The following is a 16,340-nucleotide window of genomic DNA, read 5'->3' as shown; positions in this document are numbered from 1 at the left end:
GACGCTGTTTGAAACAGGAGCGGAGCTGAAAGAGTTAATCTACGTCGAGATGCAAAGCAAACACGAGGTTCGAGACAGCTAAGCTCGGTGTAAGTGCCTTGTTGGGTTTTGCAGGCATGCCTGGTCCGTGTTTGTTGGGAGAGATGACAGAGGAAATAATGCATGGCATGGAATTGGTTGTGATCAGACGAAAGGGGGAAAGAAGCCGAGATGAAAACGAAGATGGAGGAAAAGAACAGGTCAAAGTTCCAATTCCTCACTTGCACAGCAATCGAAAGTTCGCGGTCTGAAAAGAGGACAACCCGTTGTCCGGCTCCCCTTTCCAGGTAAGACATCAAGAGACTTGCTGCGCTCTGTCCCCAAGGATTCCCATAACTGTGTGCCAAACAATGTATCGTGCTCGTGAACTTCGCCGGCATGGACAAAAAAGTCGCTGTTGCAAAAGCTGTATACCATCTATGCATATAATCCAAGCAACCAAGCAACGCTCATACTTTCGCTCATCCCTTCATCAACCAGTCATACCCAAAACAAAACCCTCCAAACTCCCTACTCCAACCTCCCACATCCCCAAAAACTACCAATGCGAACTCCTCTTCTTCCTCACCTTCGCCTTCTCATCCTCAGACTTCCTCCTACCCGGCGGCCGCTGCCCCTGATTCTGCAACTGGTGCAGCCCGCCAGCAGCGCCCTTCCACAGCGCATTCAGCGCATTAGAATGAAACGGCCCCTGCCCCTGCTGCTGCTGCTGCTGCTGTGGATGCTGACTCTGATGCGTTGGCGGCCTCTGACCATGGCAACCCTGTCCCGGAGGGGGCCCCGGGGTCGTCGGCGACGACGAGTGCTGCGGTCGCGATTGCGGGCCCGCGCTGACCGGCCGCGGGGGTAGCGTCGGCGGCGGACCGTGGCCCCAGGGGCCGAGCTGCTGCTGCGGGGATCCGGGTGCGGGTGCGGGCTGGGTGCGGGGTGGGAGGGACGGCCGGTCGGACGGCAGGTCCTGGCCCTCGACGCCGTACATCTTGCGGAGGCGCTCCGTCTCCTTGGCGATCTCGGCCTCGCGCCGCCGCCGCTCCTTGTCTTCCTCCTCGACCATCTTCTTGATGCGCTTCTGCTCGGCGCGTTCCGCCTTTTCGCGCTCGCGCTGCTCGCGCTCGACCATGGCTTGGAGGCGCCGGGTTTCGGCGTCGATTTCGGGCTTGACGGGGGGCGGGATGGTGTTGGTCTTTTGTTGCGCTGGTGGGGGAGGTGAGGGTGCCGGTTGGGCGGGGGGGACGTTCGCCAGCGCGCCGGACATAACGGGGGCGGCCGGGGAGGGGTTGACGACTGGGCGGGAGTTCTTTCTCTTGGCCACGTTCAGTGCCGGGCCTCCTCCACCCTGGACGTTGAACGTGTCGGGCTTGGGGATCAACCAGAGGTCTTTGATGACTTCTGATGCTAACAGAAGGACCAATTCCAGGCCCTTGCGGTCCTCGATTTCGACGCGGTGCAGGTTTGGCTGATAGACGGTCAGAATGCTCTCCCGGGCGGCCTTGAATAGTCCGATGGTAATGTCGGGCTCCTTGTTCTTGCGTGCGCCGAGTCGCTGTCCCGTCATGTAGCATGTCATATCCTTGCTCAGCAGCCCGTCTTTCTTCCACCTAAACATGACCCGCGGGATCAGGTCGGCAGCCGCAGTAGAGCTGTCCTGTTGTTCGCGGTCTAGCGCACTGATAGTGGGCTTGCGGAAGGTCTGGACGGGGAGTTCAAACTCCCAGGTATCGCTCTTGCCCCATGACCCAGTCACCATCTTGACGGCCACCGACTGGTCGGGGTTGTACAGCTGAACTGTGAAGCTGTCCGGGACAAGCGGCATAGCCGGCGCCGGGGCCGCGCCGACATGGGCTTGAGCGCGGATCTCAGCAGCGGAGAGGGTTGGCTGGGACCACTCGGGCTCGACCGTCACCTCTCCGTACACCACGTCAGTGTTATATGGGTCGCATATCGCAATCCCGTACTTGCTGCGCGAGGCGGGCAGGGCCGGGTCCGCCCGACGTATCAGGTACTCGGCTGCTGGTTCGGAACCGTTCTGGGTGAAATAGAGGAGGCTCGAATGCGGGTTATCGGAGGACGGCTTCAACCGAAAGGTTGGCAAGTTTTCGTCGAGCATCTTGCCCTTGGATGAATGGGGAGTGCGCTATGTGTTTTTGGTTGTTGGTTGAATGAGAGCTTGGGGTTTGGTTTCTCTTGGTTTCACTTCTGAAGTAACTAAAGGACGAGGCAATATTCTAGGCTTTATGGATTGAAGAAGGGCGAGACAAAGTAAAATGCTGACGAGGCCATGGTGGGTCAGCCGCAGCATCCATCACGAGGCTGAGCGGGAGTCCTGGGACTGCTGCAGGTCAAGCATCAACCCCGCCATCGTTCATGTTCTGGTTCTGGGAAAGCACATGCGAACCCCTGCAGCCCACCGCACTCACGTCACCCATTGTGGTGCAGCCACAGCGCGTGGATCCGCCAAGACTCCCGCCTAATGAGGATTTGCTTGCTTGTTCGAACTTGGCAGTGGTCTGAACTCTTTTCTCCGAACTACCAAACCACAGTTGCAGAGAGAGCTAAGAAAAGATGATTGCGCCTCCTCGGACTTTGTGCAGATACATCAACGTGCAGCGTCTAGTTAATCACTACTCCATCCAGCCTTGAAGCTGGTATCCCCAAACGGCCACCCCACAAGATCAACATTGAGCATCCGGCTCGACTCCAACTCGCTGCGGCGAGTTTTGAGTTCATCCACATCCCAGTTCGACCACAAAAACTTGCCCGTCAAGAAACGCGCCTCGGGGCTAGCAAGCCAAATAATGAAGGTGGCCGGCAGGGAAACTAAAACCCCGTCAGTTTCATGATTCTTGAGCAAGCACGGGAAAGAAGCACCATCCTACTTACCGTGGTCCTCGTTGCCCAGAGCCTTAACACCCCCCACTTCCTTATTCATATCCGTATCCACCACCCCAGGCTGGAGATGGAAGACGCTCAGCCCGGGGTTCGCAGAACCCAACGAGTCCCAGAGCCGCACGGCAGCCATCTTAGCAACACTGTAGGCAGCAAGGCCAGGCCCAAAGTTGACATGAGCCGCTGACGACGAGACATTGACCACCACGGCATCCTTCGCCGCATAGCGCAGAAAACGCCTGCGCAACGAACAAGGCGCCCCTGAGGTTGGCGTTGACGGTGTCGATGAGTCGCTCGCCGTCGACCTCGCCGACGGGCTCGAACGGGCCTATCACGGCCGCGCCGCTGACCACCACGTCGAGCGTCCCGTCGCCGCCCAGGAACCCGGCAAAGGCCGCGTCCACCTCGCTCTTCCGCGTGACGTCGGCCGGCGCCACGAACACGGCCACGCCGGGGAACTCGCGTTGGATGGCCGCTTGCGTTTCGAGAAGCGGCTGCTCCCGGCGCCCGACCAGGGCGATCCGCGACGACCCCGCTTCGGCAAAGGTGCGGGCTGTCTCGGCCCCGATGCCGGTGGCCCCTCCTGTTATGAGCACCGTCTTGCCCTTGGCTGAGAGCTCGGGGCGGGTTGGCGAGAGGGACTCGTACGTGTTGTTGCGCCACGTGGAGGTTGGGGATGGGTAAGGGGCGGCCATCGTGATTTTTGTAGGTGTATGGGATGACAGGTGAGTTGGTGTAGAAATTGAGTGTGTATAGGGTGTGTAACCTGCTTCCAAGCTTGGCATTGTACAATTTGTTCCGCCCGACGGAACTCATTGAACAGTGGGATTTCTGGCTGTTGCTGCTGACAAACTGCCTGGGTACTGAAACGATGACGTCCCTTTGAAATGACCCCGCAACACCACGGCAAGGTATCGCCAACTTCCGTCTTCACAACTCGCCGGTCGCGGAAGGAGGGTATTACTACCCGGTCCTGGTCATGTATCGCCTGTGTAAAACGCAAGGCTCGTTACGATAACAAACAACCTACCTGCTCCGGCTGTGTGACCAGGGCCATCGACTGTCAATATCCAGCCGGCACACTCAGGGGGGCGACCAGGGGGTTGAGCGCTCAACGAAGTAGTGTTACGACGGCGGTCCAGCCATCGACATCATCATCTTCACCGGTGCCCGATCCTCACGACAGCGACCAGCATCCACTTCAAGACGACCTTGCCACACCACTTCCAACCGTCCTAGACAATCTAGGAAACGAGTGGTTAGACTGGGATAATCCAATCCTTAGCCTCGCCGAGTCCGCGAGTAACTGGCAGACTAAAGCAGATGCCGTTCAATTTTCACCAGCCCTGCCACCCACGCTGATTCATGAGCCGACACCTTCGGACCTCCAGACTCTTTACGTCAACATGAGGCTTCCTTTCCATACGTGTCGATACCAAGACAACCGCATGATATTCTTGGATCCCTCGTCTAGAGACCGAAATTGGGCCCCAAAACACAAAGAACCGCCAGTCTTATCCTGCAAACCCTAAAGTCATATCCTCTCATGATTTTACGGCATAACTCGCTGCCACCGTTCATCCATGCTCGCATGATGGCGTCTTCTAGTGCCGAGAACGACAACATGGAGCCACTCAACAACTGCATCAATATGATCCGCAGCGGGGTTCCGGGGAACCGGAAATTGTTCTGGAGAAACGTACGGATGGAGTGCAAACGGTTCTATCAAGAGGTACGCCAAGTTCCGTGATAAGTCAAAAAACAACCGGGATCATGTTCTGAGGGGCTCACGAGTGCTTCCCTTTTAGTATCACGGGTGGAACAAATGGCAATTGCTGGCTGCCATACAGGCGGTTCTTGTTTATCTCATCTTCAAGGTAGATGAGGGCCAAACGGATTACAACAACAGCCTTGATTCGCTGTTGGTTGCGGCTATAGTTGTAGGTCAAGCTTTCTTCTTATTTTTGCTGGGCAAACACTGAGCTAACAACACAGGCACTGGCTACACAACTTGGTACCATTGAAAATGCACCCGAAAATGATCTGGAATCAGCTTGGGATAAATGGATCTTTAAGGAATCGAGACGAAGGTCAGTCCCTTTGCCTCCAATGCGTTTGTAGAGCGCAGCAAGAGTAACGGCAACGGCTGCTAACCAACCCCCAGACTATGCGTAGTGTACCAGGTCGTTGACATGCTCGTTTATTTTGAGCCGGCGGGCATGTGCAATGTTCGGCGACGGACAGACCTTGTCATCGCACCACTGCCGGCCAAGAAGCGGCTCTGGGAGGCAGGAGACCTGTCGGCGTGGAAGGCGGAGAACGAGAAGGAAGAAGCCGAGGCCCGAGCTGCCTTTGCGCTGGCCGGCAGCGGCGAACTCGTCAGAATCGACCCGGCCGAGCTGGAATGCATTAGTGATGTGGCGCGGCTGAGGCACACAACCCCAGATGCCGATACCCCGGACCCGGTGACTGGTGCTCGGGGATGGATGGGTTTGGAGGCCTTGTTATGCTTGCTGCATCGTTGACAGAATAGTCCTAGCAAGCATTTGATCAGGCGAGCCAACCGCCAACGTTTGGATCTCCAACCCTGCTAGGAGCCTTCAAGCTATCGTTGTTGTCAGTGTCACTGAGTGCGAAGTACTTGTGCTACCGGTGTTGCTTTCCGGTCTCGGGACGGAAAACGGGAGTGCTCGTTTCCAGGGGCGGATTCGGTCGCCCCAGATGGTTCAACGCCATGCGTTACCTATTCAACAAACAGAGATAAATTGATCGCTTGCTCACATCTTGTCCCAAGTTTGTGAAGTAAGTGATTTGGTACATTGCCCAGAAGGGTACCTAGTAGAGGGTAAATTGGTTCGAGCTCAAGACGGAATCACAAGAAGTGGCGAATGATCAGCAGGAGAAACAGAGGCACTTTATAGACGAGTATGTGAAGAAAACCTTGTGGACACTCGGCTCCCCTCACGACTTAACAAGGGGCTTAATGATGAAGTTGAGATACAGGTGGGTGGACTCGGCAATGGTTGCGAAGTTTGTAGATCGAGGGTTAGGGTAAGCTTCAAAGTTGCGTGAACTGGGCAGCTGGGGCATTGGGGTCAATGCGTTTATTGTTGCAGGAAGCTTGCCCCACCACGTGACCACACAGAAATTCGAAAACCTATCGCGGCACAAATTTACTGCAACTCTTTCCCACGATCTCGGACAAGCAAGCTAGCAACGAGTGCCGACCAAGTTGCCCAACATGTCTCTCGTATCGGGCGAGAAGGTACGTGGACACATCCAAGATGGTGAATTCCATCGGCTTCCCGTTGTCTGCGAATTCCTGCTGCCGGGCATGTCCCCGGGTTGCGACGTCGACGACGATTATCACCCGCCACGATCGACACAGACTCGGCTCGCGAGTGCATTCGACATGACCACAACCGAATTTTGCACGGCATCCGCCGGCCAGCATCATACGACGGGGCAAAAGAGGCGGCATGATATGAGGGAAGATGATTGCCGAGATCCTCGCTGGGCGGCAGACCATCAGGAATACTACGCTGAGAGATCATGCTTGGAAACTGCTGGCGCACACGCCCGGAAGGGCAGTCGGCCGTGCGAGATCATGGTCCTGAAGTACGGCCAAAGCGTTTCGAACTCGCAAGAATAGCCTAGGATCACCGGAACGGCAGCAGGAAGCAGACAACGCTCGGCGGATGCATCGAATGAATGCGCGTTCTATGTGTGATAGAAGCTAACGGTATCTCCAGAGCAACTTCAACCACATTCTGCGTCTGCTCAACACCAACGTTGACGGCAAGCAGAAGGTCGTCTACTCCTTGACGTGAGCATCCACCAAATCGCAACATTTGAGATTCCAGGGCTGACCTCATGTGATCTAGTAAGATCAAGGGTGTTGGTCGTCGTTACTGTACGTATCCCGTTAGCTCCGCATCACGACGATTTGCAAGCAATCGCTCGCTCTACCGAAATCGCACATTCACGGGAATACATGGCTGACCAGGTGAACAGCCAACCTTGTGTGCAAGAAGGCCGATGTCGACCTGAACAAGCGCGCCGGTGAGCTCACCTCTGAGGAGCTTGAGCGCCTGGTCACCATCATCCAGAACCCCACCGCCTACAAGATCCCCTCGGTACGTGCACCCTTGCGATCGTCCGCAGGAGAGGTAGACACTAACGGCGCCATAACAGTGGTTCCTCAACAGGCAGCGTGACATTGTCGATGGCAAGGACTCGCAGATCCTCGCCAACGGTGTCGACTCCAAGCTCCGTGATGACCTTGAGCGCTTGAAGAAGATCCGCGCCCACCGCGGTCTCCGTCACTACTGGGGCCTCCGTGTGCGTGGCCAGCACACCAAGACGACCGGCCGCCGCGGCCGGACCGTCGGTGTGTCCAAGAAGAAGGGTGGTTAAGTGGGTTTCTCTGGCGTGCGGATTCTTTGACACTGCTGTGCTTGGCTTTCTGGCGGTGTTATCCCAAGGCTAAGGGGTGGTCATGGACGGGACGGGTTGATTTTTATTACCTTGCGAATATCTCGGCAATTCGTTGGGGAGCTCGCGGGGTCGCTAAAGGGAACCACCATGATTCACAGCATGACAATACAGGCGCGGACATGAAAAGGAATGATTTGTGACAAATTGGCATGTGCCATGTTGAGTGATGAATTCGCTACCTGCTTTTTCTCTTTTGGGACACCAAACGCCTACATAAACCGAGATGATCAGGAAAAGGGGTATCCGGGATACAGCCGTTATTCTTCATGCGTGACCGTCATGTCGAGAACCTCGACTCTCCCCTGCCCTTTCGTCTCGCCTCCCACGAAGTCAGACAGTCCCTTGTAGGCTCCCGGTTCCACGAATCCGACGATCTCCCATTCGGAACCCATGACATCCTGATTCTCGACCTGCTCGATGAAGCTGATGATCTTGTCCTTGACCGTCCCGGGCGCTTTTTGTTCCCCGTCCCCTCCTTCCGCATCCTTCCCGCTCGCTGCTCCCTTGGGCGCCTTGACGGCCTGCTTCAGCACGCTGGTCGGGCAGGTGATGCGCAGCCGCATGCGGGCGCGCGCCACGGGGATCGGCTGGTGCGCGATCAGCGCCTTCATCGCGTCCAGCGCCTGCGACTTGGCGCTCTTGTTCGCCGACACCCCCGTCCACGTCGGCCGCGGCTTGCTCTCGCCGGCCTCGCCCGTCGCCGGGGTGCCCGCCGCGCCGGGGTTGTTGCCAGTATTGCTGTCGTTGTTATTGTTGTTGTTTTTGGCGTTGTCTTTGTCTTGTTGTTGCTGTTGGTGCGCCATCGAGCTGAGCATGTCGAGGGCCTTGTCGATCATGCCCGACGTGTAGACGCGCTTGGTGCGCGGGTCGACCAGCTTGCTGGCCACGATGGAGATGACCTCGTTGTGCACGCGCTCCAGCTGCGCCGTGCGCTCCTTCTCCCCGACCTGCATCTCGCCCTTGCGCAGGATCTCCAGGATGATGTCGTCCACCGGCGTGTCCTTGCCGAAGGCCTTGGCCAGCTCGGCCGACGGCGCCGTCTGGCCCTTGGACACGTTCAGGAACACGGACGGGATTTGTAGCACGTTGTCTAGGTCCGTCTCGATCCCGGACCGCCATTCTAGCACCTTGTTCTTGTAGCAGGCTATTTCGAACCGCTTCTTGCCCTTTTTTAGGCGGACTAGTGAGACGTTGGTGAGCTTGATCTGGTTGGACGGTTGCTGGATCACCATGGTGGCGGTTGCGGAGAGGTGCTCCGAAAGATAGAGGGTTTGGCTGGAGGCTTGCCGTGAAGGAGTGGCGGTTCTTTTATTTTTGGAAAAAAGGCCCTGAAGAATTGGTCTTTTTGTTGAGCAAGACAAGCAGACTCTGGGTTACTTTCACTGCTCGGTGCTACCGATATCTCTCCTGCTCGCGGGGACTTTTTCCTTATCAATCTACCCCGCCAAACCGCTCGGATGGGCACCAGCCCACTTGTGGCTCCTTGTGTGGATGAGTCGAGATGACTCAGGCGGGTCTTTTTGCGGGGATGCGCGTTGGTGCATGGCGACGTAATCGCTCACTGATCGCCCCCGGGGACTTCTCGCCTCTTCCCATTCTTGCATCTTCCATCTTGAACAATGTCCGCGCATTGAGTGAGTAATTGTCCGAAGTATAACTATGGCCATCCTTGTATGTTTGACCTTTTCGTCCGCATCATCGAAGCCCTGCGGTTCAGCTCCGAGGGGGTTGGTCTGTTGTTCTCGCCTTATCTCGGCCGATGACGCAGCGCGGAAGGCAGGGCTGCGACGGAGTCGGCTTGATGAAGTGTCTCAGTTTCTATTGGCCCTTTTTGGCCAAGGCTACACAAAATTGGCCACTTGATCTCCTGATCAGGGCGATAACCAGTTCCGTTTTTTGTGCAGTCCCACTCTGCTCTGTTCTCGTGACCCGGCCTGCAAGGTACCCAAACAACCGGTGTGGCGCAACCAATGCGTGCCTGGATGTGCCTTGCGGGTGCGCTTCCCCGAGTCTGGCAGGTGCGTCGCTCCGAGGTGCTTGTTTCACTCAATCCCAACCCCCCAAGCTCCCGCTTCTTCCTTCCCATCCCATCCTCCTTCTTCTCCTTTCATCATCAACTCCCAATTGTACATCCGCATTGCCATCTTTTCATCTCACAGACAGAAATCCCATCGATCCACATCCGCAATGAGGATCGCAGCCTCGACAGTGCTGTTCGGCGCGGTTTCAGCCGCGTCGTTCCAGCAGCAAGCCCAGCATGTGCTTTCCGGTGGCTTCGGAAAGGCCCAGGAGGCCATGAAGCCCATCTCGGATACCTTCAGCGATGCTACTAGCGGCCCTGTTGAGAGCTTTGAGGATGCCTTCGCTGGATTGACCGCTGAGACGAAGGCCCTCTGGGAGGAGATCAAGCTCCTTGTTCCCGACAGTGCCTTCAAGGACCTCTCGTGGCTCAGCAAGCCCAAGCCGCATCGCCGTCGTGATGATTGGAACCACGTCGTCAAGGGCGCCGATGTCCAGGGTATGTGGGTTCAGGATGCCGACGGCGAGAGCCACCGTCAAGTGGACGGCCGCCTCGAAGACTACAACCTCCGCGTCAAAGCTGTGGACCCGTCCAAGCTCAACGTCGATTCCGTCAAGCAGTACAGTGGCTATCTTGACGACGAGGCCAACGACAAGCACTTGTTTTACTGTACGTTTCTCTCTTCCTGTTTGTCATCACCACCCACGATATACTCATACTGATTCAATGCGTAGGGTTTTTCGAGTCGCGCAATGACCCCAAGAATGACCCGGTCATCCTGTGGCTCAACGGTGGCCCCGGTTGCTCGTCTCTTACCGGTCTTTTCCTCGAGCTTGGTCCTTCATCGATCGACAAGAAGCTGAAGGTTGTTAACAACGACTTCAGCTGGAACAACAACGCCAGCGTCATTTTCCTCGACCAGCCCGTCAACGTTGGCTACTCGTACTCCGGCTCCTCTGTGAGCAACACCATTGCTGCTGGCAAGGACGTTTACGCTCTCTTGACGCTCTTCTTTCACCAATTCCCCGAATACGCAACCCAGGACTTCCACATCGCTGGCGAGTCGTACGCGGGCCACTACATTCCTGTCTTCGCCTCCGAGATTCTGGCCCACAAGAAGCGGAACATCAACCTCAAGTCTGTCCTGATCGGAAACGGTTTGACTGACGGCCTCACTCAGTACGAGTACTACCGCCCCATGGCTTGCGGCGAGGGCGGCTATCCCGCTGTCCTCAGCGAGTCTGAGTGTAACAAAATGGACAGCGCCCTCCCGCGCTGCCAGTCGCTGATCAACAGCTGCTATGAGAGCGGCAGCGTGTGGAGCTGCGTTCCGGCCTCCATTTACTGCAACAACGCCATGATCGGCCCCTACCAGCGCACTGGCAAGAATGTCTACGACATCCGTGGCGAGTGCGAGGACTCCAGCAACCTCTGCTACAGCGGCCTCGGCTACATTAGCGACTACCTGAACGAGCAATCGGTTATGGACGCCCTGGGCGTCGAGGTTTCGAGCTATGACAGCTGCAACTTTGACATTAACCGCAACTTCCTGTTCCAGGGCGACTGGATGCAACCCTTCCACCACCTTGTGCCTGGGCTTCTCGAGGAGATCCCCGTCCTCATCTACGCTGGCGACGCCGACTACATTTGCAACTGGCTTGGCAACCAGGCCTGGACCGAGGCGCTCGAGTGGCCCGGCAAGAAGGACTTCAACGCAGCCAAGATCAAGGATCTGAAGCTTGCTGGAGCTGACAAGGAGTACGGCAAGGTCAAGGCCTCGGGTAACTTCACCTTCATGCAAGTCTACCAGGCCGGCCACATGGTCCCCATGGACCAGCCCGAGAACTCGCTCGACTTCCTAAACAGGTGGTTGGGCGGTGAGTGGTTTTCCAAATAAAGGGAGACTGCTGTAGCAGCATCTGTACTGTACATGGGAATGATCGGTATTTAGCAGGAATTATTATCCACGTCGTCTTGGAGCATTGTTTTTTTGGACGAGGTGTTGGAGCTTGAATGTGCAGCGTGTAGGACGGAGGGTGGATCAAGGTTCTCTCGTGCAAGATGCTCGTTTCCTAGTCAAATTGAATTGGTCATTAATTAGCAAATCTCCGAGCGCGAATACATGTGTGACCTTATGTTCACCCCGGCATGAAAGTGGATTTTTACTACTTATGCTCGCAGCTAGTCGCTGTACGCGTCTACAAAGTTTCCATATTACCATCCACCGCGTGGAGAGAAAGAAACAACGTCGTCAATCGTGTGACCGACGCTTGCCAATTGCCGGGATGGAGGCCTTGGGCTCATGGGGGTAAATGGAGGGAAGTAGGTAATGGAGGACACAGCCGCTGATATTGGGGAATCTTCAGTACCCTGTGTGTTTGGAAACATTTAGTCAGTCACCCCATGATCGTTGTCCAAGAGGACCGTGGGACGGATAATCAAGCATCATGACCATCAAGGGAGGGAGGTAACACAAGGGCAAAAAGAAGAGTGATGCTATCGAAGCTGGCTGGGAAGAACAGCCCCAAGAGCGGCGAAGGTCGCGGCGATTTATGATCATAGAGGGCCACGAGGTTGTTGTTGTCAACGGGGATTGCTTATTTGTACAGCTCGCATCACACTCAGGTATATACAGCCTGCCATCCCCTCTCTCTTTTGCCTGGGCCATGGTATGGACCCATCCGGCCATCACGCAACTTCCTCCCACAGTCCCATTCCTCCTTCCCCATGCTTCCTTTTCTTCCCCTCTCCTCCCCCGGGCCTGAAGGGTATGAGAGCCGACAAGGGAGAGAACACTATAACCCCCAAATAATTCATCGTTAGACCGCCAACTCCGCCAACCCCATGATTAAAGCCAGACCAACAACCCCCACGCGCCGTCCGCCCAACGTGCCCCATCAGCCCCGTCATTCTTTCCCATACCAACCCAACCAACCCTAGGGCTTTGAAGAGAGAAGCCAACCCCCGACGTAGAAATCTTGACTCGCCACGCTCCGTCGCGTCTTTATATAGCCGGGGATAGAAATCGAAGAAAAAAGTGGACAAAAAAAGAGACAGCGAAGAGGGCCACGAGCCAACTGCCCACCATCATCATACACGACGCTCGCCAGTTTCAATTTTCAGTACGAAACAGAACGCTGAGGGGAACCCGCGTAGAACGGTTTCCCCACCCGACCTCGTCCCGCCCCCACCGAGAAGAATGGGCACGAGGACTAGACTCGTGCTCGCAGCAAACGGTGCTCCAACGCTACGCTACCCAGCGGTATCAGCCGCCTGCATCGGCGGACTCGAGCTCTTGTGTTTCCTAAACAAGTTTTGGAACCCATTAATCCTGAATCGGCTCGGCTTCTTCTTAAGCTGCCTGCTGGTTGTATCAACGGGTTCGGGTCCGCTGTTCTTCTTCACCGCCGCACCGTTCGTGTATTGATGGTGGCCGTTTTGTAGAGCGTCATGCTCCCCATCTAGCGCCAGTGGAGGCGGCGGATAATTGGGGGCGTTGTTGTCTGGTTTGCTCTGGGTGGTAGCAGCCGAAACTGGAACGGTGGTGGGTGATTCGTCGGGTGCCGACAAGCTGGGGACGGGCACGCTCGTACTATAGCTGTGGGGCCGCTCAAATGAATCGCGGCTCACGATGCTGGTGCCCTGCGTGCTGGGTGACAGCGGCATCCGTCCGGTCGTGGCGCTCGTTGCCTGTGAGGCCCAGTCACCGCTGTTGGGGGCGGAACTGCCGTCCGTTGTTTCGCTGCACCTCTGCCGGGTGTGGCCGTGGTGCTGGCTGCTACCGTTCGCAGTGAATGGCCCGTTTTGGATGAAGTCGTTGCCCGGCGAGAAACTAGTGACAATGTCGTTCACCACCCGTCCATCGGCAGGCCGCCTGTAGCTTGGATACAGTCTTTGGAAGGTATCCGCCTGCTGGGGAATAGCTGGTTCTGGCATCTGGGGTTCAATAACCTTTGGTACTGACCCCATTGCCCCCTTGGCTGGATGCGCTTCCGTCGCCGGGTCTGGCGAGGTTGTGAAATTTATCGATTTCGGGGAGAGGTCGATATTATTGCCCCGTGGAACCGGTTCGGTAGGCGACTGCCGCTTTTGTTCGTCTAGCAAGGACTGGTCAAACAATTCCTTGTTCAGGAGGAGCTCATCGACGCAGTACTGCATGGCCGGCATGATGTCCGCAACGCCTTGGAATAGCGGGAGGGCGAACAGGTTCATGAACTTCAGCTGGGAAGTGGTCAGGGACAACTTGTCCTGCTTCGGCTCCGACATCAGCGATGTCTTGATCTCCAGCTCGGTCTCCATGCTAGCCTGTCGCGAGAATTCCTCCGAAAGGATGTTCATCCATTGAAGGGCTGCGTCGTGCCCGCGACTCTATTGCGCGGGGATCAGAATCATGGCCAAGGACAACGGTTTTTGGGGGGTGAATAAACTTACGACGTTGCTAATATCTGCGCATTTGATGAGAAGGGCACATGCCAATGCCCTTTGCTCGTTCTTGACGCCCTCGTCCCAGTTCTCGGTGGAGTTGTTGGGACGCAGCTTCCCCTGTAAATCGCCGAGCTTCTTCATGTAGTCGAAGTGCAGGCCCATATCTGTGGCCAGGATCGAGCTGATCATCAGGTGACGCATCTTGCTGTCGCTAAAGGTTGCGGGCCAGTAACGACGCAGAATCTGCGAGTAGGCAGCGCAGTGAAACGATTCGAGAACAGAGCGATCGTTGTACAGCTGAGCGAGCGGCGCATTCAGTGTCACCAGGAAGCCGTTGTTGACACCGGGATGGCCGACATCGTGACCAATAGCCGTGATGAGAAGCGTCAGGGCGTCAAAGGGTTGAAGAAGCTCTGCGATTGGTGACTTGTGGCAGGCCTTGGAGAGCAGACCATCAGCCGAGGGATAGGGTGGTAGTGCACCAATGCGGACGAGGAAGTGGAAGGTTGCCTGCAGGACATCAACCACGTGGCGGAAGTTATGATACGGGACAAACGTGTTGTAAGCCGCCCGGCAGGCGAGAAGAAAGCGGTGTAGCTGGTCTGAGTGAATCGGTTAGTCGGTGGATAGCGATCGTCATGATAACAAGACGTACCTGTTGGTATCCGCCATGGCCCCAACTCGGGCATGGACAATGCGTGCTTAAACATGACCAAAGCCGCCACGACAAGCTCGTCCTCGGTGAAATCGTGGGCGCAAAAATGCCATTGGCTGACTGCCGATGTGACTTCAGCCTGCTTCTCAGGGGTGATGGACAGCTTGACGCTACAAGCCACCTCGTCGGTCTCGCTCCCAATGCGGCAAATCCGACCCATGAGCTTCGAGACCATGGCTTCCCGCAGATACGAAAACGGTTTCTCCTCGCAAATGCCAACCCACGAGCGTTTTCGGCCCCGGCGAAGTTCCACCAAGGCCTTCTGGTCCCGAGCAGCGTCCAGTTGAGCGCGGTAGGCGTGAATCTCGAGGTTGGTGACGCATTTGACGTTCATGGGGTTCGTCATGACATCCGTGGCGCCCACGTCGAGGCACTTCCTCAGCATCCTCTTACCGACACCGCGGCCCCTAGCTTCGCTCGCTCCATTCTCGGCAACAGATCGAGAGGCAACAATGGGAACCGTGACAACAAGCTTGGACATATTGCGCACATAAGACTCGGAAATGATCCTCCGCAGCAATGCCAGCCCGTATAGTTCCTCCTCTTGGTTTTCGCCAGCGTTGGTGAATATGGATGGCGGCGAGGGAGACCTCGAGCGGGCCGGCTCGGGGACGTCGTCTTGATGAGGGGTGTTCAATACAAAAACAGTCGGTTTGAGGGCGGCCATCGAGGTCTCTTGGAGACTCAGCCATTGCGACAGGCATGCGCCTCCCGTGCTGCACAAATGGACTGTATCCGGCAGTCAGCAAATCCATCCAGCATCACATTCATTGGGCGAATCGATTGGATCAAGCGGGAGACGGCATGCATACCTTCGTCAAACACGTCCAAAAGAAGCGCAGCATTTTCCGTAACGTGCGCCGGTTCTACCTCACTAACACTTCCGTCGCTGACATGCTCGCCGGCCTTGATGCTCCGGTCCCGCGACACGGACCGATCGACATATATGACATTACACGGGACATTCTCCATGGTGGGCCTGACAAGCGACCGGTCTCGCGACCAGATACGCTTCCGCCACGGAGGTTACTGGTTCGGAGGGCCAGGCAGGGGCCGGATACGGCTGCTGGGCCTGCGAACGTATCCGGCGGTGGTACGGGCCAAGCCGAAGAGAAGTCGGCAGGTCGGCGCCGATCGCGTTCGTCGAGGAATGGCGAGGAGCGTTCCTCCAAGGAAATGCAATAGCGACGCGGTAGTAGGATCCGAGTTGGCGTCGGTCACGGAAACTCAGGAGCGCACGGATCGGCTCTCCCTCCAGTCAAATCGGCGCAAAATCTTCGTGTTTGCCTTTCGCGTGGCAGAGCTGACGTCGTCGGTATAGGGGGGCCCTCAAGTCAAATGAGGCTGGAAGAGTCTGTTGCCGTGAGGTTAGGCCTGGCGCGCATATGGCTACGGAAGGCTGTGTAATGTGCGTGGTGTGCGTGGTGTGCGTGGTGTGCGCGATATGCGTGGAGGAAGGGTCGGCGACGGGGGAAAATGCGCGAAAGCCAGAGCGCCGGGTCTCGGTGCACTGGCTCGTCAGAAGATTTGGGAAGAGGGAGGTGTGGCACTGTGGGTTTGGCAAGGAGCAGGAGGTGGAGACGAGGCATGAAAGGAAGGGGGGGGGTGGGGGAGGGAGAGCACCATGGAAGAAGGCACGAAGGCAAACTGGAGGGGATCGAACGTACTTCAAGGAAGGTGCCTGCCCAGGATACAGATTACACGCCATCCAATGTGCCTTCCTCAGGCTCTTTCCGAAAGTGGTTGTTTTGACGCTTC

The 16,340-nt window shown here is 56.5% G+C and overlaps 7 protein-coding genes across 7 annotated transcripts; 3 read left to right on the top strand and 4 right to left on the bottom strand.

Annotated features, from left to right (window-relative positions):
• Nucleotides 1–411: 411 nt before the first annotated feature.
• B0H64DRAFT_153077 (uncharacterized protein) lies at nt 412–2,262 on the bottom strand. Its single transcript, XM_062798472.1, has one exon. It carries the CDS (start codon nt 2,144–2,146, stop codon nt 578–580), a length of 1,569 nt encoding a protein of 522 aa, XP_062659251.1. The 5' UTR covers nt 2,147–2,262; the 3' UTR covers nt 412–577.
• Nucleotides 2,263–2,501: 239 nt separating this feature from the next.
• On the bottom strand, nt 2,502–3,620 carry B0H64DRAFT_424379 (uncharacterized protein; the record flags this gene model as incomplete). Its single annotated transcript, XM_062805645.1, has 3 exons — nt 2,502–2,856; nt 2,920–3,139; nt 3,174–3,620. 3 exons carry the CDS (start codon nt 3,618–3,620, stop codon nt 2,654–2,656), a joined length of 870 nt encoding a protein of 289 aa, XP_062659250.1. The 3' UTR covers nt 2,502–2,653.
• A 471-nt stretch (nt 3,621–4,091) lies between these two features.
• On the top strand, nt 4,092–5,645 carry B0H64DRAFT_153062 (uncharacterized protein). The gene is made up of 4 exons (XM_062798471.1): nt 4,092–4,657; nt 4,734–4,865; nt 4,921–5,015; nt 5,090–5,645. Exons 1-4 carry the CDS (start codon nt 4,472–4,474, stop codon nt 5,448–5,450), a joined length of 774 nt encoding a protein of 257 aa, XP_062659249.1. The 5' UTR covers nt 4,092–4,471; the 3' UTR covers nt 5,451–5,645.
• A 432-nt stretch (nt 5,646–6,077) lies between these two features.
• On the top strand, nt 6,078–7,567 carry B0H64DRAFT_396089 (ribosomal protein S13). Its single transcript, XM_062803814.1, has 5 exons — nt 6,078–6,190; nt 6,678–6,751; nt 6,810–6,838; nt 6,940–7,061; nt 7,120–7,567. The coding sequence occupies exons 1-5, from the start codon at nt 6,167–6,169 to the stop codon at nt 7,339–7,341; spliced, it is 471 nt and encodes a 156-aa protein (XP_062659248.1). The 5' UTR covers nt 6,078–6,166; the 3' UTR covers nt 7,342–7,567.
• B0H64DRAFT_153002 (SBDS protein C-terminal domain-containing protein) lies at nt 7,333–9,015 on the bottom strand. Its single transcript, XM_062798470.1, has one exon. It carries the CDS (start codon nt 8,652–8,654, stop codon nt 7,680–7,682), a length of 975 nt encoding a protein of 324 aa, XP_062659247.1. The 5' UTR covers nt 8,655–9,015; the 3' UTR covers nt 7,333–7,679.
• A 594-nt stretch (nt 9,016–9,609) lies between these two features.
• Nucleotides 9,610–11,339, top strand: B0H64DRAFT_321471 (Alpha/Beta hydrolase protein; the record flags this gene model as incomplete). The annotated part of the gene is made up of 2 exons (XM_062800513.1): nt 9,610–10,111; nt 10,177–11,339. 2 exons carry the CDS (start codon nt 9,610–9,612, stop codon nt 11,337–11,339), a joined length of 1,665 nt encoding a protein of 554 aa, XP_062659246.1.
• A 1,140-nt stretch (nt 11,340–12,479) lies between these two features.
• On the bottom strand, nt 12,480–15,838 carry B0H64DRAFT_152954 (uncharacterized protein). The gene is made up of 4 exons (XM_062798469.1): nt 15,395–15,838; nt 14,523–15,311; nt 13,874–14,469; nt 12,480–13,810 (listed from the first exon to the last, which is right to left on the bottom strand). Exons 1-4 carry the CDS (start codon nt 15,552–15,554, stop codon nt 12,695–12,697), a joined length of 2,661 nt encoding a protein of 886 aa, XP_062659245.1. The 5' UTR covers nt 15,555–15,838; the 3' UTR covers nt 12,480–12,694.
• Nucleotides 15,839–16,340: the final 502 nt, after the last annotated feature.

The sequence above is a fragment of the Chaetomium fimeti genome (genome assembly GCF_033439085.1).
Source record: "Chaetomium fimeti strain CBS 168.71 chromosome Unknown B0H64scaffold_4, whole genome shotgun sequence".
In the NCBI taxonomy this organism is placed as follows: Eukaryota; Fungi; Ascomycota; class Sordariomycetes; order Sordariales; family Chaetomiaceae; genus Chaetomium; species Chaetomium fimeti.
This window is presented reverse-complemented; position numbering and strand designations above follow the sequence as displayed.

Bases quoted from the DNA above. Each gene is read 5' to 3' on its own strand.
- B0H64DRAFT_153062 (XM_062798471.1), top strand. From the start codon at position 4,472: ATGATTTTACGGCATAACTCGCTGCCACCGTTCATCCATGCTCGCATG. The intron at 4,866-4,920 runs GTAGGTCAAGCT...CTAACAACACAG, and splicing joins TGTTGGTTGCGGCTATAGTT to GCACTGGCTACACAACTTGG. The intron at 5,016-5,089 runs GTCAGTCCCTTT...ACCAACCCCCAG, and splicing joins TTTAAGGAATCGAGACGAAG to ACTATGCGTAGTGTACCAGG.
- B0H64DRAFT_153002 (XM_062798470.1), bottom strand. From the start codon at position 8,654: ATGGTGATCCAGCAACCGTCCAACCAGATCAAGCTCACCAACGTCTCA.
- B0H64DRAFT_152954 (XM_062798469.1), bottom strand. From the start codon at position 15,554: ATGGAGAATGTCCCGTGTAATGTCATATATGTCGATCGGTCCGTGTCG. The intron at 14,470-14,522 runs GTACGTCTTGTT...CGATTCACTCAG, and splicing joins GCCATGGCGGATACCAACAG to ACCAGCTACACCGCTTTCTT. The intron at 13,811-13,873 runs GTAAGTTTATTC...CCCGCGCAATAG, and splicing joins GCGCAGATATTAGCAACGTC to AGTCGCGGGCACGACGCAGC.
- B0H64DRAFT_153077 (XM_062798472.1), bottom strand. From the start codon at position 2,146: ATGCTCGACGAAAACTTGCCAACCTTTCGGTTGAAGCCGTCCTCCGAT.
- B0H64DRAFT_396089 (XM_062803814.1), top strand. From the start codon at position 6,167: ATGTCTCTCGTATCGGGCGAGAAG. The intron at 6,752-6,809 runs GTGAGCATCCAC...CATGTGATCTAG, and splicing joins AAGGTCGTCTACTCCTTGAC to TAAGATCAAGGGTGTTGGTC. The intron at 6,839-6,939 runs GTACGTATCCCG...CCAGGTGAACAG, and splicing joins GGGTGTTGGTCGTCGTTACT to CCAACCTTGTGTGCAAGAAG.